General features: G+C 41.9%; 2 protein-coding genes across 2 annotated transcripts; one reads left to right on the forward strand and one right to left on the reverse strand.

The window, feature by feature from the left end:
- Window position 1: 1 nt before the first annotated feature.
- Window positions 2–4,906, forward strand: LOC129738020 (protein CREG1; the record flags this gene model as incomplete). The annotated part of the gene is made up of 3 exons (XM_055729194.1): window positions 2–44; window positions 4,091–4,450; window positions 4,512–4,906. Coding segments are annotated over 3 exons (639 nt in total), but the record flags the coding sequence as incomplete, so codon positions are not given.
- Window positions 4,907–12,313: 7,407 nt separating this feature from the next.
- On the reverse strand, window positions 12,314–16,991 carry LOC129738021 (uncharacterized). Its single transcript, XM_055729195.1, has 3 exons — window positions 13,222–16,991; window positions 12,864–13,148; window positions 12,314–12,755 (listed from the first exon to the last, which is right to left on the reverse strand). Exons 1-3 carry the CDS (start codon window positions 16,989–16,991, stop codon window positions 12,314–12,316), a joined length of 4,497 nt encoding a protein of 1,498 aa, XP_055585170.1.
- Between the last annotated feature and the right edge of the window lie 212 nt (window positions 16,992–17,203).

Raw genomic sequence — 17,203 nt, forward strand, 5'->3', positions numbered from 1 at the left:
CACCGAGTATGCCAAAATGGCGCGTTATTTGGTGCACAAGGCAGGTCAGTACGCATACATGCATATATAATATGAAATTTAGATTCAGTTGGTAAGTCCCAACAGATTTGGAAACTTGTTGTGTAATACTAATACGATTCTTATTCAGGAATAACTCTTGGAGTTTAAATTTAAGTTTGCAGCATTAGACCGCTACTTTTTATGAAAAATTTTAAATTTATAAATTTTCACACCTTTCAAAAGTCAAAATAGTCACACCAGTATGGCAGAGGCATAAACAATACTGCCACAGGAATACTGTTCCATGTTGTAAAAGGCGACTTATCCAGGACTTACCAGGCACGTTTATTTTGCGACCGTTAAAATGTTACGTAACTATCTACCCCCCTCCTCCTACAATCCACAAAGCGTAACACGCTGTTATACCCTCCATCCCCCTAAAAGTGTTACGAAATATTTGAATGGTTCCAGACATTGGACATTAACAAGATTGCATCAGGGACCATTATAGCAAAAAGAGTTTATAATCGCTTTATAATCAAAATGTGAAAAGTGTGGGTTTCTTTGATTGATATTTTTCGGTGATTTATGTAAGACGAAATTAAAACTGCTTATTTTTACGTTTTGGCCTACTCAACTTCAGCCATCTTCAGAAAAACTGTATTTAAAATAGATAGTAAGTAATTAATTTTACAATATTTTCAAAAAAAAACTATTTCTAATGCACACTGTCTCGAAACTCACAACTTGTTTTGCCACGTGTTTCCCTAACGGCCTTCTCTTAATATTTGAAATCGACGTCAAGAAGAAACTCCTGGTCAGTCGTCGCGTCGTCCCGGTGTGCTTTAGATTGGTTCGTCGTCGGTTTGATATTTGATTGGATCGTTCTCTTGAATTTGGGCGTCCATCTCAGCTTTTTTATTACAGCGTTGTAGATGCTTGAGATTTCCATGGCATCTCGTTGGATTTTTACCGCTCGCTCCTCTCAATTTTATATGGAGTGTTTCAGCGATCACTTTTCCAAAAATCTTGACATCATTGTAGTTGAATGTGGTTTTCCACAGCATGGTGCGTTAGGCCTGTTGTCGGTGCGATTGATTTGTTTTTGTAAATATTTTCAATACAGTTTTCTGAAGATGGTTGAATTGACCAATTTTCGAAATCTGATTGGATGTTCTAATGGCGAACGTGCCTGGTTTATGAGCCAGAGGTTCAGGAATCGAATCCCGCCACCCTAAAACCTAGGTTAAGATATTTTGTAAGTCTCCGGACGTAAAACTAACACAAATACAACGAAATGAAACAATGTAACAAAGAAAACGGAAATTGTAGACTCTACGGAGTATAAAAGAATACGAAAATATCTCTGCGGAGTATAAAAGATTGTAAACTCTACGGAGTATAAACGGATACCGCTGGTCATATTGTCTCTGTAAATAGACCATGATAGGAGATAGTCGATAAGACAATTCCGAGTCGTGCTAAAAATAGCATCGGCGAGTAAAAGAAGAGGGAGAAGATTGGATGTTTCATCGCAACTCGCAACCTACAAAACAACAAAGTCTGATTGGATGTTCCGTCACAACCTTCGAAATAACAAAATAGCCAATCAACCAAAGTCTGGTTGATTGTTCCTGCTGAATTGTCAAATTTTCGAAATCTGGTTGGATGTTCCGTCACTACCTTCTAAATATTAATAACTGACTGGATGTTTTTTCATTTATTTAGTAAATTGATTCATCGAACAGTAAATGTTTAAATGAATGATATAAACAACACTCAAATAGAACGGAACAATATTGACTGATACATGAGGCGAGCTAAACTGCCAGTTGGTTCTCCAAATCTATGAAGCTCCGTGTCCTGGAATATACGCATAATAGCTGTCAAAGGCTCATTGTATCCATGAGATGTTCTGGGAACTTGACTCGATATCAACGAATAAGACGAATAAGTTCTCGATGGGGCGCTAAAGTCGATCGTTCTTATTACGTTTGGCGACTGCATTTCTCCATTCAATATCTTGGAGACCAATGCGGCTTGTTGGATTTTTAGTGTATGGTGTAAATATAACAAATATGATCTATCAACAACTGAAGACGAACACAATCAGCAACGCATTCAACTGGCATGAATATTTTGAGATCACCAGCATATCCAATACAGGTCCCTTCACCTAAGTTGATCATTAGGTCATTAACAAATAGTGAAAACAGTTAAGGGCCCAAGTTGCTTCCTAAGGGCACGCCAGATCGGTTCGTAAATGGAAAGGATACGATTTCACCAGAGCTGTTAGAAATGATCTCAGCCAATCGATCATGTTGCCATGCACACCAAGACGACGTGTATTCCAACAGATTGGTACATACCGATCTACTCGGCATGAACCCATGTTGCTCAACTGCAATGTACTGTGATGATGTTCGTGGTAAGGCCTGAATAACAATTAATTCGAATAATTGGAACCTGCTGACAAACTAGTGATGCCTCTGTACTGTTTCACGATACGTCGATCTCCATTTATAAAAACTGTAAACATAAAATAAATATCTGAAAATTTCCGTTGCTGGAAGGAGCAGTTAAAGATTCGAGCTAGAGGCGATGCTACAGCTTCAATAAATAGAAGGTGGAATTCCATCAGGTCCCGGTGCAAAAAAGCTAGCTTTTCAGTTTCCTCGCAGCTAATACGATAAGTTCTTGATTGATAGTAAAAGTATTGAAATCGATTGCATCGACGGGGACATGATTAGTAGCTTCGATGCAATCACGCGCAGAAGAAATTGTATCCGAGAAAACGGACCGAAAATGTTCCGCAAACAAATTGCGCAACACGATTTAAAAAAAAATGTGGAGAGTCAGCTACAACTTTCTAGTAAAATACTGATGATGGAGTTGAGTTGGATTTCCGTTTAGAATTGACGAAGTTCCAAAATCTTCGAGGGTAATTGCGCGAATCAGATTGTATGCGTAATTACATGGAGTTTGTACAGTGAGGTATTCAATCTTCGATAGGCATTGCTGACTATTTTATACTGTGTTTGTGAGCCTTCATTCCGGCTTTTACGAAGTCTACGTAAATAAGCATTTTTATCACGTCGCATTTGTCGAAGAGTGGGTGTGCTCCAAGCGGCTGAAAAAGGTGGTTTAAATCTAAGCACATGTAGAATTAACCATTTGTTGATCATGCTGCAAAAGGACTCAGTCATGTTGTCAATCGATGAGTTATCGAAGAGTGCATCCCAGTTAATGACGCTCAAGTATTGCGAAAGGATACTTGAGGAAAGGAGAGTAGATCGAAAACGATTGGAGGATGGTGCAAGTCGGTTGAAACTATAATAATGCATCAGGAGCCCTGCAAATATCAATTTGCTCGTCACTGGAACCAAAAACCAAATCCAATATCCGTCCGTTGTGATTCTTGACTATACTAAATTGGGCCAAGCTCAGCAGCGAGTTTGTGCTGTCAATCAATGGTGCAGCAGCAACGTTACGTTAAGCAACTTGGCTCCAATGTCATTTTTCTCCCACAACAAACGGGGCTGATTGTAATCACCACAGACCAGCACAGATTCAAAAGACATACACCGTCTTAGCCGATTTAGGCTTTACAGACTGAATTAATGACGTGGACAACTTTAGATTAACATTTAACACCCAGTACCAAGATGGGAATCGAACCCATGTCATAAGTGGACCAGCGACTACCGTCGTACCACGCTAACCACTTGACCACCGAGACGTACATTCATCTTGAGAAGCTTGGGTGCATAATTCGCGTAACTCGAAGACCTTCTTGTCGGGCGGAATGTATATAGCACAGAAAAACAATCTTTTTCCGTTATTGTTTGCAGCGACACAAACTTGCTCTAACTTGTTCCCGGGCATTGTGGATATATGACAGCTAAAGTGACATTGTTTCACTGCAATCAAAACTCCTCCGAAACATGTTTTGATGCTTCCAACGGTCTTTTTTTCTAGAATTTCTAGCGTTCTAACATTCGAAGTTTTCGACACCCTACCTTATTGAACCACGCAAAACTATTTGAATAGCATATGTTTCTCAATGTTTTTTTTTCGTTTCCATTCCCAGAATGGGTCTCGATGGGTTCGCTCTCAACCGTGGAGGCCATCAAGGGTTACCCGATGGTGAATGTGATTGCCGCGGCTGACAGTGCTCGGGGTGCCAAATCTACCGGAACGTTGTACTTCTACCTGACCATGCTCGACTATACGGCCCAAGATCTGGCCAAGGACAATCGGTTGACGGTGCTGCTCTCGATGGATCAGGATCTGGAGTGCTCCAAGCAGGGTATCGACCCGATGGAACCGACCTGCGCTCGGATAATGATTTCCGGTCAAGCCGTGAAGCTGGAGGAAGGTACCGCCGAGTTCCAGTTCGGAAAGGATGCCATGTTCAGCAGACATCCGCAAGCTAAACACTGGTTGGATAGTAAGTATTTTGTATTTTTTCGAAAAAACAATTAACTTAAAATATTTTTTTTCCATTTAAGCTCACAACTTTTTCCTGTGCAAACTGGAAATAGTCCAGATTGCTGTACTGGATTATTACGGTGGTCCGCATTACGTGACCCTGGAGGAATACATGAACGCGGATCCAGACTCAAAAAGCGTTGAGGTCAGAAGTAACCAAGAAGCGGAAATTATCAACCATCCGGGAGATGAACGCACAATCACTGTAAAAATCCGTAAAGACTCCCCAGTCCGCCATATCAACTTGGAGGTTTAGAGGATGATTTAGTTTCATTTCGATTAGGTATAAAGCTAGTTCAATTTAAATGATCATAGAGGAAATCGAGACTTTCCAAGACTTGATATATAACAATAAAACGAAACACCAAACTATTCGATCGATTTAAAGTTGCAAAATCTCGTACAAATTTGAGCCCACAATACGATCTTACGAGTGATGATTATAGGTGCCCAAAGCGTAATTATATTAAGAAAATGGTTGTGATAAATCAGTGAATGGAATAATAAGGATTATTGAAATAAATGGGATTGTATAAATCCAGAATTCACTGTCCAGCTTTTTTTGTAGACCGCTGAGCAAGCTTTATGTGAAAATTTCAAATTTATAAATTGTTACGCCTCGCTGTTTTTTTTTACAGGCGAAATTTCTTCGATTCATTGAGTCATGAATTAGTGCAACGAGTATTAATTTTGTATGGAAATAAAAACAAAAATACATTTACTACTCATTTTGACACGGCCTGGCTCACTGTGCAGTATTGGACGCAAAGACAACTTGAACACAAGGGAGGAATAAACGTGGACAACAGTACCATACGTTCCCGTGTATCTATATATATAAAAATGAATTTCTGTCTGTCTGTCTATCTGTCTGTCTGTCTGTCTGTTCCCTATAGACTCAGAAACTACTGAACCGATTTACGTGAAACTTGGCAGGTAGGGGTATTGGAGGCCGGGGAAGGTTCCTATTATGGTTTGGGACCCCTCCCCCTAACAGGAAGGGGGGGGAGGGGCCTCCCAAACAAAAGACTATTTTTTGCATAACTCGAGAACCAATCAAGCAAATGGTATCAAATTTGACATGGGGTGATATTTGGGGAAGGGGAATATTTCTATGAATATAAGGTACCCCTCCCTCCTCCCAGTGGGATGATAGGAAGGGGGAAGGGGGGGCCACATTACATTTTTTCATATAACTCGAAAACTAATCAAAATATTGGAACCAAATTTGGCATGGGAAGGTATTTTGATACGAAAAATATTTCGATGATGATTTGAGACTCCTCCCTCTTTCCAGTTGAAAGGGGGAGGGGCCTCTTTCATATTTTTTACATAACTCAAAAACTAATAAAGCAAATGTAACCTAATTTGGCATAGAAAGGTATTTGGATACGAAAAATATTTCTATGATTATTTGAGAACCCTCCCTCTTTACAGTAGAGAGATATAAAGGGGGGAGGGGCACTCTTTTCAATTTTTGACATAACTCATAAACTAATTAAGCAAATGGAACCAAATTTGGCATGGGCGGGTATTTGGAAACTTGACATGTTCTAATGATTGTTTGAGACCCATCCTTCTTCCAGCGGGGAGAAAGGAAAGAGGGAGGGGAGTTTCATACAATTTTAACTGCATAACTCAAGAACTACAACAGCAAATGGAACCAAATTTGGCATGGAACGATATTTGGGTACGAGAAATGCTTCTATGATTATTTGGTATCCCTCACTCCTTCAAAGAGGTGGATGAAAAGGGGAAGAAGAGGTCTCCCTTACAATTTTCAGCATAATTAGAGAGCTGATCGAGCAAATTTAACCATATTTGGTATGTGAGGGTATTTGAATACGAGAAATGTGTCTATGGTAAATTGAAGCCCCACCTTTTCTTAGCGGAAAGATATAAAGAGGGAAAGGGGGGCTTCCATACATTTTTTTGCATAACTCGAGAAATAATCGCGCAAATGATATAAAATTTGGTATCAAAAAGTATTTGAGTACAAAAAAAAATATGAATATCAAGTTCTCACCCCTCCATTCAATGGGGAGAACGGAAGTGGGGATGGTACTTTCTTTCAAGTTTATACATAACTCAAGAATTTACAAAGCAAATAAAACCGAATTTGGCATGGGATGGTATTTCAATACGAGAAATTTTACTATGTCAAACAATTCCTTTCTTGCAGTGGAATGATGGAATTGAGAATAAAGGAAGGGAAGAGGAAAGCTTACATTTAACTTTTTTTTACAAAGTCCGAGAAATTGACATACCCATGGAAAATCATTTTTGTATAATTCTATGATTATCTGACACACCATCCTCCTTTTAGTGAGTAGATACATGGAGGAGCGAGGTGAGCCCAATTCAATTGTGTTAGCAGAAGTTCTCAATATATGCTAACAAAGCCAACAAATGGAAACAAATATGGCATGGAAAGGTACTTGGTTACGAGATATGACCCTTACGCTTTACAGTGTAGAGAGGAGAAGAAAGGAGGGGGTTCTATATATATTTTGATGTAAATCTTAAAAACTTATCAACCAATGGAACTAAATTTGACACAAGAGGATTTTTGGGAACGTAAAAAATGGGTATGATTATTATTGAAGATCTCGATCTCCATTCAGCATGGGGGCAAGGGAAAGACAGGGGGGGGGGGGGCTCTCTTATCAGTTTTTATCATAAATCCCGAACATATCAAGCAAAAACAACCATATTTTATAAGTTGGATGGATTGTTTGCGTACGATTAATTTGAGACCCTCCTTTTTAAAGGGCAAAGCTTAAAAAAACAGATTAAAATTATCAGATCTATAACACAAATTTATAGATCAAGCTTCAGAATATTAGTTTAAGTTATTTTTGTGTTGCAATTTGAAACTCCAGCAGCAGCTCCCATTTTATAGCGGTTGCTTATGAATTATGTTATAATTTGATTTAAAATAATGCCAACAAAAAAATAAAAATTTCAATAAATTCTGAAAATATCATTTGATTTTGAAAGGTGTTGCAAAGCACACCGGGTCAGCTAGTATTAAATATTTATTCGTTGGAAGCATAGACGCTAAGATATTTCTATGTTCCTTGATGTTGGACCTTGCCATTCTTTATTCAACGGTTGGAAATGAGGTTTTTATAGATAAAAATCCAAAAGTTATCAGTACAATTATTCGGGAAAAATTTACCTAATAATTTTAGAATAATCAACTTTGAACTCTTTGTACCATCATCTCGGGTCATCGACCATGGTTATAGCGCCAATACTCACTCTTGAAAAGAGTTGAAAGAGAAAAAAATATGATTAATAGAGCACTGAAATCTTTAAAATATTTTCCTTGTATAAAGATTTCAATGTCAATGCAATGCATGATAAAAATAATGTGGATGAATATAAAAGTTCTTACTTGATGACATTTATTTATTGCTCATAAAAAATTCAAAATATTTTTTCTTAACTTGTTATTTCTCCATGAAGGAAGGGGCAGTTGACGAAATTTGAATTTTCATATTCGATTAGGTCCATCAAGGTCCAAGTTGTTGAAAACTTTCAATGGGCATACCTAAATATTATACAGAGGACAATAATGTACCATTTAAATATCCACGGAAAAAAATTGCATGGGTTTATCAAATACAGAATCATGATAATTGAACTATGTCCACGATCAAGTATTTTCTACCACGATTTAGTATTTACTACCAAAAATCTGGGCTAATGTACTACAACATAGTATTTTTACTATGCGTACTTTGACAACTCATAGTAATTTTCTCGTGTCTAAATTACCATGCGCATGATATTTAGATATTGCAGGATTCGTGTTCTTGCAATTACTATACGTATATCTTATTACTATAGTAATCGTCTTTTGTGAAGTCGAAAATACCATATCCATGGTAATTTCTTCATCGTGCGCTTCGTTTGAATGTGTTTTGTTTTTTTTGTAAGTTTTTAGTTCAACAATCAATTTTTGATCATAAAGCTGGCCTCCCACCCGGCCAACTGTCGGTCCCAGCTATAATCGATAAAAATTCTAAAAGTGGAAGTGCTGGAGCCGGAAGCCGAATTTTACTCATTACTCCGATTTCAAGAGGCTTTTGCTCGAGCCCCAGATCCCCGCCCGTGAAGTTTACCATTCACTACTTTCCGGATCGATGGCCTCAAAAGGAGTTCTGAAACATTCTGGAATAATTAATATCAATATGCCCAGTAATTGATTTTTATAAATTTGTTTTCAGAATATTGTAATTAATCATCAGATGTGATTCGGTCCAGCGTACTGTGCTTCACACGAAGAAAAGTAATACTGGTGAAACACTACTGATGAAATAAAAATGTAATATGAAAAAATTGAATTTTCAATTAAAGGGCTCAAAATTCCACACTAATTAGTAAAATCGATTGTGCTACGGGATATTCTAACCATTCTGCATGGTAATTTTTCTATTTGGATCTTGTTAATATGCTTGTTTTTATCATAACACATACTTTTTTCAAAATTTAACATATTAATTTTACTATGCGCAGCCAAAATCAACATATAGTAAAATTACCATGCGCGTAGTATTTTCAAGAACAAAACATTATTGACTCAAAAATATGGTTGCTTGTAGTTCATTTAAACCACGGATTGATTTTACTATGCTTTTCTTTTGAGTGTAAGAGACACATTTAGCCAAAAGCTTCGTCGTTCCTGCATTACAATCAACAAATAGAGAATAACTCATTCGGTCGCATCGCAACAAAGCAAGCTATGATAACCACGGGGAAGAAAAATATTTAAAAAAACAGCATCGAACGTAAAGTCTGTGTCACATAGAATCTGGTCGCATCTTTTCATTTACTGCAGCGCCCCTAATTGTCACATCGCGAATCTATTGACAGTGTTTTGATCCGAATAGTTTGTTTACTTAGTGGTGAAAATTTCATCAAGATTGAAGCAGTCATTCAAAAGTTATCGACGATGGAACGCGAAAGGCGAGAGAAAATTCTGCACACTCACGTTGAGAAACCGACGTGGTCAGGGGTAAAGATCGCGAAATTCCTGAAATATCCTAAATCGACTGTAGATTCGGTGCTGCAACGTTACCGAGAGACCCTTACGGTGGATCGAGCAAAACAAACTAGGTGTAAAAGTGGAACATATGACTGGAAGCTGCGAGCAAAGGTAATTCGATCAGTTCACAATAATCCTGGAATCTCCTTGCGTGATTTGACGAAAAAGTTCAAGACGAACCACAGTAAGCTCTACGAATTTGTTTGCGAGAAGGCTTGCGGTCGTATCATGCAAACAAACGCCCCAACAGGACGCTGAAACAAAACCTGGTTGCCAAAACCAGGGCAAGGAAGTTGTACGAGAAAGTGTTGACCAAGTACAACGGATGCATTTTGATGGACGACGAAACTTACGTCAAAATGGATTTTGGACAAATACCCGGTAACAAATTTCACCTTGCGAAGCGTAAAGGGAATGTTGCGGGTAGATTCAAGTTTGTTTTTGCCGATAAATTTGCTCGGAAGTTGATGATTTGGCAAGGGATCTGTAGTTGTGGGAAGAAGACTAAGATTTTCATCACTGGGGACACAATGAATGGAAATGTTTACTAAGAAGAATGTCTCCAGAAGAGGGTTTTGCCATTCATTCGGTCCCACAAAGGTCCGGTGAAGTTCTGACCGGACCTGGCAAGTTGCCACTACAGCAGGGATGTCGTCAAGTGGTATAAGGAGAACAAGATCGATTTTGTTGAAAAAAGTATCAATCCACCAAACTGTTCGGCTTTTTGTCCCATCGAGAAATATTGAGCAATAGTTAAGGGCAAACTGAAGAAATGTGGCAGAACCATGAAAAAACCCGCTCAAATGGAAAACTAGTGGAGCAAGATGGCGAATGAGGTTACCAGCAGTACTGTGCAGAAAATGATGGGTGGTATCACAAAACAGTTCGAAAATTCATTCATTCTGTCGAATGATTTTTATGTATTTTTTTCCTTAAAGTGCAATAAAAACCCTATAAAATGACATTTTTACTTTTGTTGTACATTATTTTTTTTGCGGAGAAATGATCTATTTTATCCGACCAGATTCTATGTGAAACAGACTTCATGCTTGTTGTGTTCAAATATGAGTGCGTGGAGACAAATGACGCCAACTCCAATTTATTACACTTAGTTCAAGCTTCAATGTGGTTTTGTTCGGGATAGGAGCGATAAAAAACGCTTTTTGAAGCAGCTCGATTTTGTTAACAGCTCAAACTGTAAATATTTATTTACCGTTAGCATAGTTCGTTCAAATGGAAAGATAATTACTTACAAATTAGTTTCTGTATGCTCGTTATTGAGAAGAATGTGCGCGGACACGCGGCTTTTCAGGCTCTACCTGTTAAAGTAATGATTTGATATTTATCGCAACAATTAAAGGGTGAATTTAACAACTTACGGTTCTAGCTCTGCTAGAAGGCTAGTAGAATCCTGAACTGGTTAAATATATGCGACTATTAAAGTGAAAACTGGCGAAAACTAACGTATTTTATAATCTGCTGGCTACAACTTTAGCGATACAATGATTTGCAAATTTATTCTGTCTTCTAAACTAGCTGTCAAATTGCTCACGGGCGTACGTGAGTTCGAAAATGTTTTACAAAGGTGGGGTCTAATTTCGAGCACAAACGAGGGGTCCCAACACTTCCCCGGCCCGTAAACCTTGTCCGGAACTAGCTTCTCGGTCAGATTTACCTGAAGATCCTACCTCTATGACCGCGAGTTTGGTTACTGGTCGTCGAATCACCTTGGAAGAAGTACGCACCAGCGCCTGACGCACGTGACCATCCTTACCCTGGATTACCTCGTCTACCACTCCTCGTACCCAGCTATTCCGGTTTAGGTCATCCGTAATGAAGACCAGGTCTCCTTTCTGCAACGGTTTGTTCTCTTCCAGCCATTTGGTTCGAATATTGAGCGACGGCAGATACTCCTTCACCACCTTTTCCACAACTCGTCGGCGATGTATTGAGAACGGTGATACAAACTCCGCAGCGAATCGGCCTTATCCGTAGGTGCCATTGGGAGATCAAGTTGTCCAGATGAAGTTCCCCGAATAAAACTATTCGGAGTCAGCGCTTCAGCCTCCTGAGAGTCCTGTGGCAAGTACACAAGAGGTCTAGTGTTCACGATTTCCTCAGCTTCAGCGATTACAGTCAAAAGAATTTCATCCGTCATACGGTTTCCAGAAGATAGGGTAGCCATGGCCGCTTTCGTGGAACGCACCATGCGCTCCCATATTCCCCCCATGTGAGGGGCGGACGGTGGATTGAAGCTCCAACGGGTGCGAGCATTCGTAAAAGTATTTGCACAGGATTGATCGATGCGACGAATTTGTTGCAGAAGTTCTTTACTAGCAGCTTGAAAATTCGTACCGTTGTCGGAGTAGAACGATATTGGAGGACCTCGGCGTAATACGAACCTCCGAATAGCCATGATACAGGAGTCGACGTTCAGGCGATAAGCTACTTCCAAATGGATCGCTCGAACGGAAAGGCACGTGAAAAGGACGATCCAGCGCTTCTCTGATCTCCTCCCAACTGCTACATCAATGGGGCCGAAATAGTCAATGCCCACGTAACTGAACGGTTTGATGAATGGTGTGAGACGTTCGATCGGCAACGGTGCCATCCTTGCAGGTCCTGGGCGCGTTCTTTGGACCTTGCACCATTGGCACTGTTTTTGTACTGCTTTGATGCTGGGTCGTAGCTTCGACACGTGGAAACGTTGACGTAACTCGTTGAAAACGGTTTCTTTGTTAGCATGAGCAAACCGTTGATGATAGTAATTCAGTAGATGATTCGTAATAATACGAACGAAGCTTCACTGGTTCTGCCGTCGACTCGGAGAACGCCATACTCGTCGAGAAAGGGTGCCAAACGGTACAAAGAACTACTTTTTTCGATGCTAGACCATTGCTCCTTCGGTAGACGTTGATTATTTAACAGCGTTGCAATCTCGGTGGAATAATTCTCTCGTTGCGCTATCTTCCACAGCAAATTCTCGGCTTTTTCAAACTCCTCCTGCTTCAACGGGATTTTCACACTCTCGATCTGAACGATGACTAGCTTCTTGATGTGCTCAGGTGTTTCGACCGTTTCGATAGGCTCGCCCAGTTTCTTTCGATGACAGTTGGATAAGAATCGAAACACGCAACATAATGTTCGAAGCAAAATCGTCCACTTAGATATACGCCTCACATCGATGATTGGTAGCTCGCCAGTTGAGAAGCTATGGTGCAAAAGGAACGTACGTAGTTCCTGTGTCGTATTCGGGGTCAGAACTGGCTGTTCTGGTCATTCACTTTCGTCTCGATGCAAAAACTTCGGCCCCAGGAACCAAGAGCTATCGGGTGCTAAAAACGATTCGTTGCTCCACTTGGTCAGGATATCCGCAATGTTGAACTTGGTGGGAACCCAGCGCCACTCGTCGACTCTCGTATTCTGAAGAATGGTTCCGATTCGAAACCCAACAAATGGCTTATATCTGCGCTGATCAGACCGGATCCACGATAAAACGGTCCTGGAATCTGTCCAGAACACCCTTCTAGTCACCTTCAAATCATGTTCAGCTTCGATACTGTGGGCCATCTGCGAACCCAGTACAGCAGCAGACAATTCGCATCTTGGAATCGATAATTAGCGAACATTTGTAGCCTTCTCCTACTGCGATGCGAAAGTATGATGCGGCGCCAAACGCTTGTTCCGACGCATCGACAAATGTATGTAGCTCCAAGGTTTCGTAAGAAGATGGTGGGCCACCCTGGAGATAGCAGCGCTGGATACGGGCAGCTTCTACTTCCGGTAACAAAGATGTAAATCTTTGCCACTTAGCAAAGTTGTCGTCGTCGATACACTCGTCCCAATCGCAGCCGGTGCGCCACAGCTCCTGCAGAAGTAGTTTCCCATGCACCGTAAAAGGTGACAGGAAGCCCAGCGGGTCAAACAGACTCATGACCCCGCTGAGAGCGATGCGCTTCGTAGGGCGCTTGTCGTTGTAGAAATATGGGATCAGGTTTTCTCTCAAAGTAGTCGAAAAGGTAAATGTATCTTCTTGCGGCTTCCAAATAATCCCAAGAACGCGTTCTGTCCCGCTGGAGCTTGACTCGCTCAGCGAAACTTCCTCAGAGGGCAACGCCCCCAAAGCTCGTAATACTTCACTGGAGTTCGATATCCAACCATGCAGCTCAAAACCACCTTGATGATGAATGTACTGCACCTGCTTCGCTTTTACAATCGCCTCGTCTTCTGTGTTAGCACAATCCAAATAGTCATCGACGTAATGTCGACGGTCGATAGAATCCACTGCTTCCGGGAATTGTTGCGCATACCTGTGCGCGTTCACCCGTTTCACATGCTGCGCCACGGCTGGGGAACAGGCAGATCCGAAGGTGCAAACGTCCATTATGTAGACCTCGGGCTCGGCGATCGGATCTGAACGAAATAAAAACCGTTGCGCATGTCGATCTGCAGCTTGCACGCGAATTTGGTGGTACATTTCGCGTATGTCGGCTCCAAATGCCACCGTACGCTCGCGAAATCGTTGCAACACTGCCGGAAGAGACGTCAAAAGGTCGGGGCCAGGAAGTAGCATCGAATTCAGGGACAAACCTTGGACCTTTGCAGCGGCGTCCCAAACTAATCTGATTTTCTCCGGTTTTTTCGGATGAATGACGACGTTTAACGGAAGGAACCAGATTCTCCCGGGTGTGGCTGAGGCCAACTCTTGCGGAGTGGCCTTGTGCGCATACTGTTTCACCAAATATGAATTGATTTTCTGACGAACTGCCAAATCTAGTTGAGGGTTGTTCTTCAAACGTCGTTCCAAAGCATCGCACCTTTTGCGCGCCATTGCGTAGCTATCCGGGAGTTGAATGTCGTCCGATCTCCACAGCAAACCTGATTCATAACGACCGTCAACCCGGGCAGTGGTTCGGTCTAAAATTGCTCGTGCTCGTTCCAACTCTTTGGATTCCGGAATGTGCTTCACAAGCAGGCTCGGTTCCTCGGCAAAAAAGTATTCCCGCATCTGGTCGTGTAAGTCTTGGTTCGAGTATTCATTGTGACATCCCACGAACATGTCAGATCCCGATCGATTCAGGGGTCCATAGATCGACCATCCCAGATGTGATCGAACTGCAATAGGATCTAGTGGGGCTCCGGTCCGTGATTCCAAAGGCGCAAATAAGAAAATGTTGTTCAGCCCAATCAATATTCTTGGCTCGTCGGCGGCTCGATCAGGTACAGATATTCCTTGCAGGTGTCGATGTTGATTGGAGATTTCAGAAAACTTTACAGCTTGCTTCGGAAGATGCATTTTCTTCACCGTGTGAGCGTCACGTAACTTGAAACGCTTTCCACTGTCACCCGAAATCGCCAAAGATAAACATTGTGACGAAGCTTCCTGGCGTACGATGTTGGAAGTCCATTGCAGTGTCATTGGATGAAAAACTCCTCGCGCATTCAACTCCCGAACCAAGCTCTCTTCTATCAGAGTCATAGAAGCACCTTCGTCCAGGTAGGCCAACGTTTTCACCGACTGCGAACCATTAAACAACGTGACGGGAATAATGCGCAAAATGACAGACGGCTTGCGCTCCACATGGACATTCAATCGCTCCGCAGGGGGAGCAGGTGTAGAAAAAACTGGAACTGGCGATGGGGTCGAAAATTCTTGCCTACGGTGGACGAGTGGGTGATGATGCAAACGACATGCACCGATGTTGCATGTAATCTTAAATCGACACCACCCAGTATGCTCGTTGAGGCAGCGGTCACAGAGCTTCAGCTGCTCCATCAATCTCAGACGCTCGGTTAAAGTTTTCTTCCGGAATTCCTCGCAGTTCCGGACTCGATGGTTCTCCTTCCTACATACGCGGCAAGTCGACGGCACCGGCGGCGATTGTAGGCTCGATGTTTCGTGCGCATTGTGCGCATGTATGAATCCCTTTTCCTTGTAACGGGCTCGATCTATGAATTTGGGATCAGACGGTTTCTGATCGACCACTAAAATAACTTCACTAGCTTCACTGGCTATGTTCGACGTAAACTCAGCAAACGTTTTCAGTGTCACCTTCTGTTCTGCTCGCTTGAACTGCACCCATTCACGTTTGGTAGCGGCTGGTAATTTGTCGACCAATTCCTGGAGTAGTTCCGGATTCACTAGATGATCCTGGAGCTGGGCAGCCTCGAGATGATCGCAGAGCTCTTGCACCGCCAGCCCGAAAGGAATGAATGATTCCAGGCGATCCGCTCGAGGAGGAGTACATTTTCGGACCTTTGCAAGGAGATTATGGATCAGCTGTTCCGGACGTCCGAAAAACTTTCGAAGAGTTTCAATTACCTTACTCACTCCTGAAGGCAGCATCAACCGGCTACGAACGGTTTCCAGGGCAGCTCCCTTTAAGCACTCTTGCAGCCTGACCAGATTTTCCTGCTCGTTGAACCCACAAGCTTCTGTTGAGTTGGTGAACGAGCTTATGAATAGCGGCCACTCCTCTGCTCGGCCACTAAAGATGGGTAACGGGCGTCCAAGAACTGAGCGGGCCAACAATTGTGCTTTGGTAGGTTGATGATAAACTTGTTGTTGAACAGAAGCGGAATCGCTAGCTTCTGGCAAAAATTTCGACGAAAAATTGTTTTCATCGACAGGCAAACGATTGCCTACCGACAGGCGATTATTTTCGAGCACATTATGCGACAAACGCTTGGAATCTGGCCTACATTTAGGCGTTTGTTGTAGCTGGTCATCGAAGGGAACATTTTTCGTTGGATCTCGATAAAGTGGATCCAGCAGCCAACCACGCACTTTTCCGGCACTATCATCTTCACAATCACCAGCGGCAAACTCTTCTTGGTCTTTCAGCAACAAATCACTCCGGGCTCGATCATATTTATCCCGCAGGGCTCGTTGTTGTTTGCTGAAGTCCAAATCATCTTGCAACTTTCGCTCGAGCAACTTTCTTTCTTGTTCCAGTTGCTTCTCCTGCAGCTCTCGATCCTGCAAAATCCTTTTTTCTTCCAGTATCCGTTGCATCTCCATACGTTTCTCCCGGATAATTTTTTCTTCCTTCAGCTGCTTTTCTTGAAACTCCATTTCATCCATCATCGCTTGGAGTTGCTGCTCGTAGCTCGGTTCCGGAAGATTCCGCGAAATGACAGTAGCGGCTTCACTGGCTACGGATTGCGTGGCAGCGTCGGAAGAAACACTTTGACTTTCGGAAGAAGTTGGTTCTGTTGTTGTTGCCTCGACAGGTTTCGTTGTTTTCGAAGGATTGGTGGTTGTTCCAACCTTTTTCACGGTGCCAGTCTTTTTCACTTTTTTGCCCGTGCAAACGTCACACTTGAAGGTCCTGTTTGCAATACCGGGGGAAACTCCAACGCATTGGAAATGATACCATGCCTGGCAGGAGTCGCACGCAACCATGTCTTTGGTGTCCGGACGGTCGCACTTCCCGCAACTCGACATCTCAAATTGAGGTTATGTTGTAATTTTTTGAGAAGTGTTCGGGATAGGAGCGATAAAAAACGCTTTTTGAAGCAGCTCGATTTTGTTAACAGCTCAAACTGTAAATATTTATTTACCGTTAGCATAGTTCGTTCAAATGGAAAGATAATTACTTACAAATTCGTTTCTGTATGCTCGTTATTGAGAAGAATGTGCGCGGACACGCGGCTTTT

The sequence above is a fragment of the Uranotaenia lowii genome, chromosome 1 (assembly GCF_029784155.1).
Source record: "Uranotaenia lowii strain MFRU-FL chromosome 1, ASM2978415v1, whole genome shotgun sequence".
In the NCBI taxonomy this organism is placed as follows: domain Eukaryota; kingdom Metazoa; phylum Arthropoda; class Insecta; order Diptera; family Culicidae; genus Uranotaenia; species Uranotaenia lowii.